This window comes from Perca flavescens, chromosome 2 (genome assembly GCF_004354835.1).
Source record: "Perca flavescens isolate YP-PL-M2 chromosome 2, PFLA_1.0, whole genome shotgun sequence".
Lineage (NCBI taxonomy): Eukaryota > Metazoa > Chordata > Actinopteri > Perciformes > Percidae > Perca > Perca flavescens.
This window is the reverse complement of record NC_041332.1, coordinates 33,436,716-33,455,085: the sequence shown is the minus strand read 5'-3', so window position 1 is coordinate 33,455,085 and position 18,370 is coordinate 33,436,716. Positions and strand designations below refer to the sequence as shown.

General features: G+C 39.9%; 1 protein-coding gene across 1 annotated transcript in view; it reads right to left on the bottom strand.

Moving 5' to 3' along the window:
- Window positions 1-215: 215 nt before the first annotated feature.
- Window positions 216-18,370, bottom strand: part of cabp2a (calcium binding protein 2a) — a 28,341-nt gene continuing 10,186 nt past the window's right edge. The window contains exons 3-8 of the mRNA XM_028589660.1: window positions 7,750-7,971; window positions 3,621-3,651; window positions 1,696-1,830; window positions 1,342-1,451; window positions 651-798; window positions 216-404 (exon numbers count right to left, since the gene is read on the bottom strand). Of these exons, the coding sequence (XP_028445461.1) occupies window positions 379-404; window positions 651-798; window positions 1,342-1,451; window positions 1,696-1,830; window positions 3,621-3,651; window positions 7,750-7,971 (672 nt within the window). The 3' untranslated portion in view covers window positions 216-378. The remainder of the gene's footprint in view (window positions 405-650; window positions 799-1,341; window positions 1,452-1,695; window positions 1,831-3,620; window positions 3,652-7,749; window positions 7,972-18,370) is intronic.

Here is an 18,370-nt window from a genome sequence, read left to right as displayed (position 1 = left end):
CTTTCTCGCATTGTGCACTTTTATGCCCGCGCACCAATGTAAATCAGTGCATGTTCCAATCCCAAATATATACCGCTACTATTTCTCAGTTCAAATATATTCAAATTTAAATAATTTCCAAAGAAAAACTTTGTTTAAACCATCTCCCTGCTGAGTCATGACTCTATAATCTCTCATTACATTATGTTAAATACATATTACATTTCATACAACAATAACACATTGAAGGGATTCTCTTATACTTGAGAGATGATGGAAGTAACTGAAAACTGAAAAAAAACGACAGACACCAATAAGTCTGTGTACATCAAGATTAGAAGAATTACAAGAACATTAACAGTGTGCAGCCTGGTCCATGTTCTGTTTAGTGCAATAGAGTCAGCGAGACATCATTCGCACAAACTCTGTAGAAAGAAAAGATGTTGTTATTGTTGGTTAAGGAAAAAGTAAAGTATCACCTTTAACTGTATTTGTCCTTCCACCATCTTCTTTTCCTTCTCCCCTTAAACTGAACACCTATGAACTAAATTTTCTATTGAGCCCTACTACCACCTGAAAGCAGTTTCAGGTGATCTTTGCAGACACTTTTCCTTGTTTCTTTTCTTTTCCTTTCCCCCTCAGTTCCCTTAGCTAAAGTATTAATCCCTCACCTTCAAAGTCCACCTGTCCGTCCCCGTTGAGGTCAATGTCTCGCAAGATCTCGTCTATCTCGCGGTGGTTTAGCTGCTCCCCCATTAGTTTCTTCATGGCTTCCCTCAGCTCCCCAAGGCTGATCTGGCCATCGCCATCAGAGTCAAACTGGGAAACATGTTGGATGGGGTAGACATCATTTTTTTTGAAAGCATATAAAAAGAAATGCATTAGGAGTGAAAGTTGAGTAAAAGGGGTGATTCAGGGGACCTCAGAGACAAAATGGTGGTCAATTTGGACATAAGCATGGACTGTATAAAAGAAGTGGACATAGGTTTTGGGTCTGAAAAGTGAATTCAATGTGCCTTAAACCTGCATTCTGTCTGTGTTCATTTGGTACATGTATGGTCATATATGTGGTAAGGCAATGCTTTTGTGCCTGGCTATATAACTTGTGAATGCATTTTTTGAAATCAAATTAACTAAAAGCTAAGACTGCGATGCAAATAGATATTTTCCTACGTGAGAGTTGCAAGCAACAGAACTGCTGAGCCAGAGGCGAGGAAAGGCTGGTCAGGCAGTTAGCCCATTTTTACAAACTACTTGTTACAAAACGATCAGTTGTAGTCTTTACCTCTGTCCAGGCCAATGTGTGACGTCCACTTCTTTTATACAGTCTATGGCTATAAGTTAACAAATTATATTGCAGACCTCTTTGAAGGCGTCCCTCAGCTCCTTGACTCCAATCATGTCTGCAGTCTCAGCGAGCATTTTGGGACCCATCAGTTCCACAAAGTCCTCAAAGTCCACTTTGCCGCCACCTAAAGGTTACGCACAAATAACATTGTTAAGTGATTGTTTTGTGTCTTTAAAAAGCAAACAAATTGATAACCATGTTGATCAGTTATTGTCCAAGGTGATATGTGACACTTTTTTCTAATGCACAGTGTTCATAGGAAGTAATAGTTTTAATGCTACATAAAGTCTAAAGAGCCCTGCGTTATGGGCATTTGTGCATCCCCTCTCTATGTGTATTGTGTGCTGATGTTTGCATGCAGGACTCACAGATCTGCTGGCTGAGTTCTATCAGTTCCATCTCTGTCGGCATGTATCCCATAGTCCTCATGCACTCGCCCAGGTCCTTACAGCTGATGAAGCCATCCTTGTCTTTGTCAAACTCCCTGAATGCCTCACGCAGCTCTGCAGGGAACACGCGTGTGAGGAAGAGTGACTGAGTTAGAGACAGAGACGTATTGCACGTGTATACTCTATTGGTCTTATGTTAAAGCCTTCTAGAATTTGGACTTGATTGTCGCATCTTTTAAATGAAGCTGATGGTTAAGTTTTTGTAGGAAAATGAGACAATCCTGGTTATAATGGTATTAGCTCTGTCCCAATTCAGGGGCTGCAGCCTTCGGAGGCCACAGCCTTCGAAGCACACGAAGGCTGAACCGAGCGGTCTCCGAAATGAGGCGGTCTGGTCTGCAAAGCATTTCCTGTTTGCGTCAAAGCGCCGCTCCTTTCGCCTAGCAACCTTGACAGCTGTAGCTGATGAGTGATCAAAACGATAACTACAGCACCGAAATAGAGCTAGAAGTTGTTCTTTGTATTTTACCATATGGTCAAGTGTCTCAAAGAGAGGAAAAAAATAATAAAACCTGATGTAGCCTACATATGAACATCTCTTATCTCTGAGACCCAGAGCTCCAGTCAGCTCACAGCATGACTGGCCAGCCACATATCTAGCTACTCTGGCGTCAGGCAGTTTATGGAGCTTCTCAATCAGGAGCAAATTTGGAGCAAATTTTTAATTTGCCATACATTTTCATAACTCTGCCTATATTTGACATCTACACAGTTCTCACCTAAAACATCCTCAGAAGTGAATTTAATAATGAAATTGCAGATGAAAATTGTACAAAAAGAAAAAGAAATATTGATTGTTAGTGTTTGTGTTTGCCTGTGCTTCTGATTGAATGCCGAAATGAATGCTGGGAATCCTGGTGCTGCGAAGGATACAACAGTTGGGTCCTCCGAATTTTTAAAAGGAGTCCGCATTTGTGGACCGCATTTGAAGGAGCCTTCGAAACTAAATGAAATGGGACAGCCTTCGTCACGCCGGTGTGACGCAATCGGTCTACGAATGCAGTCTCCGAAGGCAGTCTCCGAAGGCTGCAGCCCCTGAATTAAGACATAGACATTGTATACTGACAGTATTATAGGAGCGCAATGCTAAAATCGCTGGACTGCATCATTATCAAATAGGAAAAATAAACACATGCCAATATGGTTTTACACAACCTGGCGTACCAAATCTGTTCTTATGAATGGCTTATAATGTTGCTAAACAATGTATTACCTTCACTAAAGCCACTATAAGACCTTACTTAAGTAAAAATGTGCCTTATTAGGGCCTGAGCGCCGACAGCGGCGAAGGCCCTATTGAAACTGAAGGAATTATTATTTGAATATGGTATCCTAATTTGTTTTGGTCACTGTCAATTCTCCAAAGTTAAGTATTTTTAAGCAGTCCATGTAATTTCTTCAGTTCATCTATTATTTTTAGCTTCTACATTTACAAATATCTACAAATTACAAATTTCGGTAGTCATTTCTTCCACAGTGAAATCACAAATTACGTTCCTGGGAATGTAGAGTGTGAGAGTGTGAACCAGACCTGTTAAATTATTATTATAATTATATAATTATTATTATTAAATTGTGAATAATAATATTTCCCTTTGAATAATAATCCTTCTCTTTGATCTTCCACAGTTCACGTAAAAAGAATTACAAATTGCCGACATTCAATTGGACAGCAAAGTCAGGAAAGTCTTCTTAAATTCCACTCTCAATGTGTCATTTTTTTTTTTTTTTTTTTTACCGTCAAACTGAAGGTTTTGAGGTTTGAAAGGAAGGCAGTTCAGGGAGAAGACTGGGGAACAACTCAGGGAGCAATTATATGGATTAAGCTTTTGACATCTCTGTACCTTCCATTTCCTCTGGTCGTAGATCTCTGTCCTGCGTCGGTGCGGATAGAAGACAGAACACACATACAGAGAAAATGGACAGCCAGTCAGGTTAAACACACACTTTCAATCTCATTCTGTGAGTCTTGTTCTGTTTCCCACTCACACATTCACAGTGACAAGACATGCAGGAAACATTTTAGTGCTTTGGCTTCTATTGGTTCCTTTGCTCCTGTGACATTTTTGTTCCATGTTAATCGCCTGAGCAGAGATTCTATTGCTGGATTATTTGAGTTTTGATCTGACTGACCCTAATAACCTTTTTAGTTGATCTGCTACACACGCTTGTGTCCAATCTGATTGGACTGGCAGAGGAGCTTTGAAAGTCTGCTGTGCATATGCTCCAAAAAAAGCATTTAAAAAAAAAAAACTCTCTCCCTTTCCAAACACAGGAATAAGGCACACTAGTCTATATGGATGCACACATGCAACGAAGCTGATGAAATGGTTTGTATGTTGAAAGAATTCTGAGTAACCCAAAGAAACCCACCCCAGTTTATAATTTATAGCCTAAAATGTCTTAAAAATGAGTTTCAACTGTAAATCCATAACACTTTTAGCTACAGGCACACAACAAACAACTGTTTACAGTTTGTTTGGCTTCAGTGTGTGGTGGCATGAGGTGATGCCAGGAGAAGTTTGTTCTCGACATGCTGTGACATCAGCAGCAGGAATAAAACAGGTCTGGATTAGAGGATTCAGGGGAGAGAGAACAGTGGCAGGGAGATTACAGCTGTAAATTGTATTACAAATCACGAAGGCTTATTGCTTTTTCATTTCTCTATCTGCCGCTGATTTGTTTAATCTGGATCTGGATCTGTGTTACCACCAGGTCTTGATTAACGGACATTTACACACCTCAAGGCTGCAGCAAACACACCACGTACCATTTTGTCTTTTTTTACATGGAAGTTCAAACACAGAGGTAGGGAAGCAAATATGTTCCTCATTGTTCCCGTTTTGTTATTTTTCTGTTTTCGTTCCCAAACTAATAGTACCACTGGTTGCTTTAGAAAATGAAAGCGGCCCAGCATCAACTAAAGTTTTTGAAGAAAAGACATGTTGGCACCGCAATTTCATTACATTACATTACATTACATTACATTACATGTCATTTAGCTGACGCTTTTATCCAAAGCTACTTACAATTGCTATATATGTCAGAGGTTGCACACCTCTGGAGCAACCAGGGGTTAAGTGTCTTGCTCAGGGGACACATTCGTTGATGCATCGCAGTGGGAATTTCCTTTAGGAAGGATTCCAGTAATTCTATTATTTAGCAACAATTGGATGCCACCAACACCAAAGGAAAAAGGATATAAATGCAAACTAGACATATTGCATACTGTGCTCCTATATGTCTTATTTTCAGTTTGCCATTTGAGAGAACAAAGGGGATTATGGGATTAATAACCAGTAAAGGATATCAGTCTCACCCTATCAATCTCATAATCTGTGTAGTCTGTCGAGGAATTTCATCTCTTTCCTCGAACCATGACTGTAAGACAAGAAAGTTCAGAACTGTGGTGGTGGCTCACTGGATCGATGTGAGAACGTTCTAACACTGATCATTCAACAACAACTAGAGACTAAAGCCATACAGCTTTGACCAAAGGCTAAGGTCAGCATGCTAATGGCCGGCTGGTGGTCGCCATAATTTTGTAGGATATCATATGAATTGTTGTGCATGCGTTTTAGTATGATATCATATGAAACCCTTCATCAGAATGCCTTGAATATTGCTCACAGGGACAATGTTGTTAACATGCTGTTCAGTTGAAGTGGGAAACATACCTGCTTGTTGGAAAGCCCTAATGTTTTATATGATCATTTACTAATTAGCACTAAACCCGAAGTCCAGCTGATGCTGATCATTGTTCATTTAGATATTTGATCATAAATTAAAATATATTGGACAAGTATTTACTCTCTTTTTAGCTCAGTTTTTGGTGTCCCCTAACTCCTGAGTTAAACATCTGGCTAGCGGCTAAATGTTTTACTGTGTTCACCAGCTAGATGCCGACCTTACACCAAACGACTTTTCAAGCAATTCCACTGTCAGAGAAGAATTTCCAATATCGGAATGAAATCCTGAGAGTTTTGCTAGAGTTGGGGTGCGCTCCCGTCTTCAATTGTTTGGTGTTTGGTGGTCATAAAACTTAGTCCGAGTCAGTCTTTTTCCCTTCTTGATGTTCCAACAAAATCAAATGGATTTGATATTATCGTAACTTTAACTCTCGGTAGTGAAGTTAAATCATGTGAAAATTGTCAACAACCAATGGGTTGCACCAAACAGACAGCAGCAAACCGGGTAGAGCCAGTGCTGTTTATGGTTGTAATGACGCTGTGCTAAGCTAAATGCTAAAGAGGAAAAAGCAGATTTCCAACCCTTCTGAAGCGTGTCATCCAATAGAATCTAGTTACAGTCTTGCAAATTGTGACCCTGCAAGATCCCCAGTCTTTGCAAAATCTTATCAAAACTCTAAGGGCCCTATCTTGCACCCGGTGCAGCACGGCGCAAAGAGTCTTTGCTAGTTTTTGCTCGTTTAAATAGCAAATGCACCTGCACCCATCTGTGCGCCCATGGGCGTGCTGGTCTTACAGGGAGGCGTGTTCAAGGGCATTCTTGGTGTAATGCTATCTTGAGGCAGCGAAAAGTGATCGCGGCATTGACCAACAAAAACCTGGTCTACCGCAGCATTTCATTGTTATTTTAACGCCTGCTTCACCTCGTGGAGTTTTGGTGGCATACGTAGTGCTCGTGCCATACATGATCTGCTCGCGTGCCTTCACTTCACGCACAAGCAGATGAAAATCTTAGATTGTTAAAATAGGGACCTGACTCTAAAAACTTAGTGGCATTATGACTGATTGTCTTTACATGTGAGATGGTTGTCTTTAGATGTGAGATGGTGTCAGACTTTAGTCTTTTCAGAGTCTTCTAGTGTATGGTAAGCATTAGTCTGTCTGCCATTTAGGTTTATCAAAGCGGTGGACTGAACCGAAACAAATCAAAACAGTCAAGTTGCAGGCTTTAAAACCAAAACAACGAGTTAAAAGATGCTAAAATGCTCAATAGAGTTGAGGGGACCTATGGAGTTGTACATTCATCTCTACAGTAGGACATTAACTCTCCTAGGCTGTAGACAGGAATAGTGTCAGTGGCCAATGGAATTACATTTATCCGTTATCCAAGAGGCACACAGAGGTTAACTACAAAATACAGTATAAGAATATAGTATATGTAAATGACATTATATACATGATAAATGATATCTAGCCCCTATATTTACATTTCTCCTCTAGACTCAGCCCAAGGTCTTCCAATAGCTCAGAAGCCTATAGTTGGATAAAGCACCTGTGATCAGTGAACACACCACCATCCTAATGGCTCTTTTCAATTAGCGTTTCTAGCTGCACGGTCAGGAAATGACATGTCATTGATCTCTGCCATATCCCCGTCTCTCCATAAGGCATTCATCTGAAATAAGAGGCAAGCACGATATTTCCAGCACTGTGAGAAAGTGAATTTATGATCTAAATTATAATCAGTACTCTGACATTAAAGTACAATCTGTTATATTACCCATTCTCTTACAGCTTGCGACTCATACAAATAGGATGTGCAGTATGTGAAAGAGATCTTTTCTAACAATTCTTTCTTTCTTTCTTTACAGTTGTTTTGTGCCAATGTCATCATCATTTGACAAATGTATTATAAAAATAATTTCTGGTTGAAAAAAGTTATAATAACAATAACACTGAACCACTTTTCATTTCAGGATTATTTCATATAGGTTTTTTTCCCCAAAATAAATGATATTCTGCAACAAAGGACTTTTAGCACAATCATATAAACTCTTATGAAATGTGGTGATATGGTGGTGTGTATAGGAATTGAAGGGGGGCGGGGGCTGTGATGATGTCACACAGGATTTATGGATAACTTTCCCTTGTACACTGACGGCACTGTGAAAATGGATGGATGATGAGATTTATGAGGGATTTTAGCTATGTTATAATTCTGTACTGTGTATGTATGTGTGTGTGTGTGTGTGTGTGTGTGTGTGTGTGTGTGTGTCATACATACAAGCTGGCTCTGTGCGAAGCTCTGTCTGAGGAAGATACAAGCAGGCCCAACTAAGTGGTGCAGCATGTTGCAGTTCTTAAGCAGAGCGCACAGGGGCTCATCAAAGTCCCGCTCGCTCCCTCCTTCATCCTCGTCATCCGTGTCTACCTCACCTGCACCCCCCAGGCCCCCCAGCATGGCGGCAGCCAATGGGGCGCCGCTTTGTCCAATGGGCGACTCCCCCTTAGGAGGTGAACCAACCAAATTAGGACCCAGATAAAATTACGACTTCAATTCCACTGACTGCAATGAAACTGGCTAATTCACTCATACATTCTTCAAGTCAAAATATATAAAATATTCAAGTCAAAAAAAAGTATTTATTTATTAGAAACCAAATCTACAAAGCCTTATCTTACATATCTTAATCAGTTCAAACTCACTTTGATAAATCTATTTCTCTCAGCTGAAAGGAATTTAATGAATCCTTACCTTCTTCCTTTTACTGTTCTTTTTAGAAGCTTTGTTTATGTTTCCCATCTCCCTGGCCGTTTCTTCCTGTCTTACCCTCCTCCTGTCCCCTCACTTCTCCCTTGTTTCTCTTCCTCTTCTCCTCTTCCTCTCCCTCTCTGCTCAATTGTCACATAACAGTCCAAAATCCATACTCAATCCAGTGCATTCCATGGGGCACCGTCTTTCACACCCAGTGAGGCGAAAGCACCACTACTACTGAAAACGAGTGAGGATCCCTGGCAGTGCACGTGCTGCAATCCAAAATCCTATTGGTCAAGTGAGAGGCAAGGTAGGCATATGAAATCGCTATCAATCCCATAGGTTGTTGAAAGCTCTAATGATGAGCTTTGAGACGTGTAGTGTAATATTATGGAATAGCAGCAGGGTGCTGGAGACCGATGGGGTGGGGTGGGCTGCTGGTGGGGTGGGGTGGGAAAGCCGGGTCATATCTGGTCATATCTGGGCTAAACATCCTGCTGCTGCCAGATTCGGGCTTTGATTGCATGACTCGACCGTTTTCTCTCTCCCTTTATATCTCTCTCTGCCTCTCTCTCTCTCTCTCACTCACATGAACGCACACTTTTTTGCCCCCATATATTTGTCACCCTCTCTCGCCACCAGTGATCCCTTGAATTTGGACCAATTTAATCTAATCCATCCCGCCTACCTTACTCTCTCTGCCTCTCCCAAAACTTCGTGCTTATGGTCTCAAAATGACTAGTCTGGCAGAACTCAATGTTTTTAGTGTGTGTGTGTGTGTGTGTGTGTGTGTTTGAGGGGGGGAAGAGAGAGAGAGGAGGAGGAGAGGGTAGATTAATGGATGGAGAGTTGACTGCCTGTTTAATCCCTGGTATTTCAGATTAGAGGGAAAGAGTTATGTTGACAGGATATTGGAGTACGGGCTTGAAGTGGAAGAAATAGAAGAATATTTAAATATTACTTTGAAGTACAAAAACAGGGGGGACAGTGGCACAGATGGAAGTAGAAAGAAAGGAATATGTGACCTTAAGAAAGTTCTTAGAGAGGGGGAGCGTAAATACAGTGAATGTAAAAAAAAGAATAGAATTGGTATTTCAAAAAATAAAATCACATTTGAGTCATTAGTCTTACTTTTTAAAGGGTAACTACCATTTTTTCAACCCTATTTTCCTATGTTTTTGTGTATAAAGGACTGATGGCAACAACAGTCTTTGACATTGATCCAGTATTAAGCAAGATCGCTGCAGTCGGCAGTGGCGAAACAAGCTACAATATATTAATCTGAGCCTGTCAGTGGCAAAACGAGCACTTTTGTGAGGGTCAATACAAACTGAACAATTGCCCTTTTAACTTACATTCTGGCTTGTTTCACCTCTGCCAACCGCAGTGATCTTGCTTAATACTGGACCAATGTCAAAGATAGTTGTTCCCATTTGTCACTTAGACACAAAAACATAGGGAAATAGGGTCCAGGTTGAAAAAACGGTAGTTACCCTTTCATTAAATTTTCTGAATGAATCATGTCCCTACATTATGGCCTGGTGCCATTCTTTTTTGGTGTAAAATACTAAATTTCTTTCATTTTATGTAATTCATTTTATATTTATGCTAATTTTTAATTAGGCTGTTGCATTTAGTTGTAATATCTGAACCATTTACTGTCACTTAGACATTTTTGACTCCCAACCAAACTCATTTTCTAAGTTTAAAAAAAAGATTGTATTCAATCATTCAACTGTTTAGTTATATGTCCTGTTAATATTATCATCCATATGGTCTGGTCAGCTATGTAATTATGGTAGAGAATCCTGAATTTCAAATTTAATACGTTCAGTTTTTTGTTTGAATAACTATTACGTTTCCATAACAAACCAACATGTGGATTATGTGTGTTAATGTAGAACCTTAAACTCCTCTTCATGTTGTTATAACTACCCCACATTTCCAGAAATATAATTTGTATGTATTCAGATCCTTTATTTAAGTGAAAGTACTAATACCACACTGTAAAAAATTGTAAAAAAAAAGTATTACTTTAGTAAAAGTATGTATGTTTCATCAGAAAAATGTACTTAATGTATTAAAAGTAAAAGTACTGAATGCAGAAACATGCTCCCATTTTAGAAAATGGAAACGATCCAAACAGTTCTGTCAATCAACTAAGTGTTTAATTGGCTAATCATTTCAGCTGGACTTGTAGACCATTATATTGTTGGGTAGTTTAATTTATAATTAAACATGGTATTTTATAAACTGCATATGTTTTGTGTGCACAAATCTTAATTTGTAAAGTAGACCTGTCAGATAGAGCCCTGCAAGCCCGTCGGGGCCCGACGGGGCCCGACAGGCAAAGCCCATTCGAGACAGCCGCATCAGAGTATGGCGAGTGGATTGTGTCATTCAAAGGATAACCAGGAGAAGGAGAAGGAGCAGGTTACCCTCCCCGTCGTCGCCAAACCGTGTGGAATTTTGGAATTGATTTAATAGGGATTGCAGACGAGAGACCAGCGGCGACTAGGCGGCAAGTGCATGTACAAACATTTTCCGGCGGCGACGTGGCGATGGCGTATGTTTAGAATTCCCATCAAATTTACACCTACTAAAGACGTCTAAACTAAGTACGTTGCCTTACAAAACGTGTGAAACACACGCCTTCACTATCTAAAGACGTCTGAACTACTGTATGTACGTCGTCAGGGGGACTTTTCCCCTAATATTGAACTAGAGTAAAGTATATTGTCATTGTTTAGATTCATTTTGTTAGTGTTCTTTTGCTTACTTTCTGGTTCTTATGTGTTACTCATAATGTGTGGCTAATAATATCATCATGCTTATAAAAAAAAGTATTAAACTGCTGAATGAACACTCGAAATGTCTCCATGGCAACAAGAGACAGATGCCGTTTGAACAACAATCATAAATAAAATAGCAATTTGGCATATTTAACCAAAATCAACAACAATCATCAACTGTCTTATGCCTCCTTAGGACCGTAACGAAGGTATAGTCACAAGATATATGATCAAAATCATAAAAATAACTTGCAGGGAGCTTGCAGCCTTAGTGATAGTTGCGTCCACTTGTTACCCAAAATGAACGTCAATTCACTCAAAAAATACAAACAAATTAACTATTAAGGGTATTCAACGTTAAAACAAATATGAAGGTGCTTGATTGACATTTACCCATTACATAATAAATAAGTCAGTGATTTGGCTGGTCTTAGCTAGGCCAACTAGCTAGATAAAGAACAGAGAGCCAGCCCACACAGCGAGACCGTGACTCAAATCGATTTTTTTTGGGGGTCTCTGCAAAGATACTAAATAAAGAACTTACAGTATATTTCGGATTTTTATCAGAAACTGCTTTATTGGCCATGTAAGTGTAAACACAAGGGAATTTGAGTCTGGCTAGGTGTTGCTTTCAACACAGAAACAGACATAACGTTATGGCTAAAAACAAAGATAAACAAGGTAACGTTAAACATGAAGGTTTCACTACTATGTAGGCTACATATATAAGTTGTATATAATAAAGTGTATACATGCATACATACACATACGTACATAAAGTTACATGTAAATAGATCTATGAAGCTTATAAACAGTAAGGCAATTAGTGCCAATGATCCAGTAGATGGCGCCGATGTTCAATCAATGTTAGAGTTACGCATTCTTCCAACAGTGCACAGGTCACATAAGCTGATGAGATACTACAATTTAATTCATTGTCTTATTTTTATACTGTCAGTAGGCTACTTTTAGAGCAACTTGTATAATGGCTAAAGGGCCTGGAACATATATTGAATGAATTGAAATACATTTAAACCTATAGGCTATAGTCTATACTGTATATTGAACTTGAATTCACTCAATCAAATTTTTTTTTTGGTTTTGGGGAGGGGCATGTCTGGTGACGACGCTAGGTGTGTCGGCGTACTTATCAACTACGATGTACACTGGCGACGGTGTAGTCAATCCACACGTTAGAGTCACACGACAGTCTCCTTCGGTAGGTTATCCGTGGCACTATCCACTCGCCATAATCAGAGAGCGCGCATCAGAGAGAGAGAGCGCATCAAAGAGTGTGCTTAAAAGTGAGAGAGCTTAAAAGTGATTGATGTTGGTCTAGGGTCAGGCCGGGTTCGGCTGAAAAAATTGCAGGCTTTGTCGGGTTGGGGTCGGGTAGGGCTTGAACACCACGGGCCAGGGCCGGGTTAGGGCTGGAGTTTTTGGCCCGTGCAGGGCTCTACTGTCAGATGAATGTAGTGGAGTAAAGAGTACAATATTTCTCTCTGAAATGTAGCGGAATAGAAGTAGAAAGTGGCATGAAAAGAAAAGACTCAAGTAAAGTACAAGTACCACAAATTTGTTCTTGAGTACAGTACTTGAGTAAATGTAGTTAGTTACATTCCACCACTACTTCTGACCACTTGTTTCACTCCCAACAAGTCCTCCAAACCATACGACTACATAAGTTGTTTCTTCCTACCCTCTAAAACGACACATTGGAGCATTTCATAAATTAGCGCCCATACAATCCAAAGGAGAGCTTTCCGACCTCATAGTCTCGCAGCTGTAGTTAGTTGCTTTGCAGAGTAGATTTGACATTCAAAGTCGCAATATGTCAAATGTTATGTTACTATTGCATCTTTCAAATTCCATTAATAGTGGAAGTTTGAGTTAGTAGGCGGCTGCATATATGAAGAAAAAAAAACACATAACCCTAAAAAAATTCTAACAAAAGGTTTGTCAGCTGTTTTTTGTAGTATTAGGTTTCCTTAATAACATACTAAAAGTTCACCAACGTTTGACCACTAGAAAGGTGGAATTTTCAAGATGCCGTCCAAGATGGGCAGGACGCCCTTAAAATATCCTAAGTCCTTCAATATTTGACCTAGCCAAGTAATATTGGTGTCTAACCCCCTGTTGTCTGGGTCTATGAATCCATTGGACTTGTCTAATTTGCACTGACATGATTACATACTTATGGAATACATGATTTTGTGAGATTACTGTAAGGTTTTATCTTTGTTTGGGGTGACCAGAGATGTAAACGGTTTAGCCATGTAACTCCTACTCAGTATGTGTTTTTAGACACATAGCCTTTTTTGCTAAAACACAGACATGACATTCAATGTAAAAGTCATTTAACCAGTACTGGGCAGGCCTTAGCTCTGACCTTGTCATCGAGCAGACATTGATACGCTCCTTGAAAAGCAGTGGGGGCTTGACCCATGGAAGTGGAATGACTGAAGAAATGCAAGCATTGTGGACCATGTCTACACCCATCACATCTGAATACAACAACGCCATGCAGGAATTCAACGACCTTACCTATACGACCAGCGAGCAGCACCGAGAATCCTCAGAAGCAAGGATGGAAAGAGATCACTCTGATCTAGAAAAGATCGAGGAAAAGCTTAGCATTTGCACACCATTCTCTCCAGACCCATCTCTGAGAAACATTGTAACTAGAGGTGTAAGAGGAGGTGAATGTGCATAAGTTTGAGACTGTTGGCAACGAGATCATTGAAAAGATGATTGGAAAACCTGTTTTTGGAATATTCTTCAAACGGAAAGACCGGGCAAAAACCCTTGCATATGACTCCACCGTCAAAGTTGCCAAAGATTGAACCATTGATCCTGCTTTGCTGTTGCAACAGTTCCTGATCATGTCGAAAACTGGACAGTTTTCACTGGAAGATGTAATGAACTATGAGCTGTTCGAAGGCAAGGAAATCTTCCGTAAAGCCAACAAACTTCAACTAGCGCAGGCAGTCACTGAGTTCTCAAGGAAGAAATCTAACGGAATCCAGGACAGTTTTCACTGGAAGATGTAATGAGCTATGAGCTCTAGTCATTTCCTGCAGCCCTGTTCGAAGGCAAGGACATCTTCCATAAAGCCAACAAGCCCCAACTAGTGCAGGCAGTCACTGAGTTCTCAAGCAAGAAATCTAACAAAACTGTCCTGGATTCCATCCCACCAACTGAGCATTATGTCCTTGATGGTGGCTCCCTGGTTCACCGCTTGGCATGGAAAAAGGGTGACAGATACGGTGTCATTGCGTCATATGAAGACTTTACCATACGCCATTATGGTGAAGCAACAGTCGTTTTTGATGGTTATAGCCAGTGGTGGAATGTAACAAAGTACACAAAGCTGACCCTCGGTAATACAGCTTCCGGTAAAAGTGAAAATGTTTGTTTTTTATTATTCGCGTGTTTAAATCATAGTTGCCATCTATTTCTCTCCACAGCGTCGTTTACTTCTCCGCCAGGCTGCGTAAAACGCGTTCATATCTTATTTATTTGGCTGGACCTCTTCACATCCGCTGCCCCTTTTCTGCTGCTTCACATTTATTCATTTCATTATTTGCTTACGCTCCCATGGTTAAAAAAAATAAAACTGTCTTAAAATACATCCATGAATAAAACCAACCGCATTCCAATTCTAACAACATATTTCCGTTTTATGCTGGTTAGGATACAAACTTTTTTTAAAAGCCAGGCCTTGTTTGTGGTAGTGGACAGTATGGATACTGTCGAAGTTCAGCATCAAAATAACTGAACCAGCCCTTTGTAAATCACGAGTCGCTAGACACTGACCAAGGTGCAAACTAACGAACTAACCAACTTTTTTTTCCATTTTAAATGGTAATATGCAAATAAGATTAAGAGAATAAATCGTTATGCAAGTACTTTTACTTTTAATACTTAAAGTACATTTAAAATCATGTAGTTTTTACTTAAGTAGGGTTGTCATTGTGGTACTTCTACTTTTACTAAAGTAAATATGTCTCTGTTATTTGTACTTTTACGTAAGTACTGAGATTCAGTACTTCCTCCACCACTGGTTATAGCGAAGGTCCTTCCATCAAAGACAATGCGCATCAGAGACGTGGTGAAAACAGTCACCCCATCGTTAACTTCAATGCAGAGACTGAATTTTTGGGAAGAAAGGATGATTTCCTTTCCAGATCCTGCGACAAACAAGGACTTATCAATCTTGTGACCAAGGAGCTGGAGAAGAAGGGCTGCACTGCTATCAATGCATCAGGTGATGCAGACATGAGCATTGTCAAAGCTGCAGTCAAGGCCTCAGAACATCAGCCCACAACCTTGATAGGGGAGGAAACAGACTTACTCATTCTTCTCCTCTACTATCCTGGGACAAACAATAGAGGCCTCTATTTTGGAAAGTCCAAAGCTACTTAAGCGTACGTCAGTGAGATGAAACAAGTCCTGGGTAGTGACTTGTCTTCCCAGTTGCTGTTTATTCATGCCTTCACAGGATGTGATACAACTTAACGCACTTTTAGTGTTGGCAAACAGACAGCATTCCAGAAACTTGTGAATGGTGAATCAACCATCCAGTCCTGTGCAAATGGGTTTTTGCTCCCACATCAAGCAAGGAATGTCATAGAGGACCATGGGACCAAGGCAATGGCAGTGTTTTTTGGCGGAAAGAGCACCGATTCACTTGCTTTTTTACGCTACAACCTTTTTAGCAAGAACATAATTACCGCCAAATCATTTGTTACCCCATTATGTCTGCCTCCAATTGAGTCCTCAACCAAATACCACTACCAAAGAGTTTACTTCCAGATCATGGTGTGGATTGGAAAGGGAGGTGACATGAACACAGTGGATTGGGGATGGAAACTGGTGGACAACCGGTTCCTGCTAGTTATGACCAGTAAGACTGCTGCCCCAGAAAGCATCCTCCAGATGATCCACTGTAATTGCACAACTGTCTGCCGAAAACAATGGTGCAGTTGCAGGGCATATGGACTACCATGCATGCCTGCTTGTGGACCATGTCAAGTTGGGAATTGTGAGAATCACTATAATCAACCTCTATGGGAGGAAGAGTGTGACGACTAATGGTAAATCTAGTGAAGGTCACAGTGCAAAAAAGTATAAAAAATAAACCAGAATAAAAGGAAACAACTGAAGAAAATAGAAAAAACATATGTATAAATAAGAAAAGTATTAAAAAAAGTATAAAAAACAAAAAGCAAAAAAAAAACGCATTATAAAAAATATTAGTAGGAAGGTAGAGATGTGAATCACTGTCTACTACAGTGTCAATATTCATAAAATCACCAGATGGCACCACAGAAGGGACATTTCAAGTTATTTACATAGTGATTTTAACATGAGATAAATCTGTCTTTCGTCTGGTAAATATATATTAAAATGTTGTTTATTAATTCATTTTCAACTATTCTACCTTCTTCATTATTCTTTCACCTTTGGTTTCACATCCTAACACTGCAGAAGCAAAACTAAGCTCTTCACCAAAACTTCACAATCACTACTTTTTTAAAGCTAGACTTTTTTCCATGTAAAACCTGTTTTTTTATTATTACTGGTCAGCTGCATTGCAATCAATGCTAGGATTATGTTATACACTTTCAAATAAATCAAAATTGCAGTAAGGAACAGACTTTAATACATGGGATCTCATGAACTGTATCTTCACACTTCCCTCTAACACACACTGTGATGCTGGTCATGCAGTGCTGTGTGTGCCAGAGATTAGCACAGCATGTGTAAGGCCAACGCTGAGCGCCTAGAGGCCCAAATCCTCCGTGGTTAATTTAGAAGAGCCAACACATTTTCTGTGTCTCTCTATTTCTCCATATCTTTCTACAGAACCTCTCATCTGTTTCCTGAGTTTCACCCCTTCCTATTTTGCTCTGTTACTACAGTATACCTCCATTTCTTTAAAACACTGCAGCCTCATTTTCAATGAAATGCATATATCCTTGTGTGTCTCATTAAACCTTTAGAACATTGTGAACTGAACCCTGCTTTGTGTCACTTTGTCCTCCAAGCTCGCCACTTCTTTCAGAATCTACTCACACAGTTCAAGCCAGCACACATAATGCAGACCTTTACACACCTTTTAATTCATGAGAAACTTTTGGATACTTTACACCAGGGATCTTCAAAAAAAATTTAAACCAAGGACCCCATAACTGAAAGAGAGACGGAGCAGGGACTACCTACTACTAAAATTGTATAAAATGAAGTTGCATATTAACCTGGGCCTAAAATAACTTGTAGGGTGGCTTAAAGCCTTTACATACCTCTTTAGTGCATAGAATACTAAAATAATAATTGTTATTATAATTGCTAATAATATATTAGATCCATGTTAAGTCATTTTAATTTGAAAAAACTTTCATAAATGTATAATTTGGAGGCCCACCTGCAGTGAATCTAAAGACCCCCTAGGGGTCCCGGACCCCCTGTTGAAGAGCTCTGCCTTACACGGTCAGTGTATCACCACAAGAGTGCAGCAAAGCTTTGCTTGGTGCTTAACTTGTGCTCAGCTGTAATACGTATGCACCACCACCAGATGTCAGCCTATTGCCTTGCTGTCAAAAAAGTCCATCCATTTTAGTTACAGAAACATTTGTGTCACTGCCTGAATTGGACAGAAAATGTGCCAGTACCCTAATTCAGCGGTTGCATGACATGTGATATATTTATATTCATACTTATATCTAGTAGGGGTGACCCTGAACAGACGACTATTCAACAATTCGATCTAAGCAGCCTGTATTGACTGCCACTCTCACAGTCGAATCGTCGCAGTGTCTGAAAATGTGGTTAACAAACAAATGATCATTCCATTTGGGCTATGTGGGGGGGCTGATTTCACGTCTGATTTTGAATAGAATTGCTTGGTTTTCCCCAATTAATCATGATATATAGCCCATTTTGATATACATGTCAGCCTATTAATAATACTGTTAAAACAATTAGAAGTAAGGGTACTCTCTGGACAGATGCTGGTACCTAGTACTGGTGAGTACTGTCCCATTTCAGGAACTGAAATTTGGACAGAGCACTAAAAGAGAAAGAAAGAGGAGTCGGTGGGGGAAACTGATTTCAAGAGCTGATGGCACGATCACTAAATCTAGCAGCTCCACAGACATGATTCTCCACCTGATCCTGCAGTCTGACCTATCTATAGACTTGGGGGAATTAAAAAAAAAATCCACTGAGAATCTATTAAGTAAAGAGGACAGAGAGTGATGAGATCGCTTGCAACAAAGGATTTGAATCCAGTGTCTCGATTACATAATAGTATGTGCCTTAGCCCAGTGATCCAGCTGGACACCCACCAGATTAGC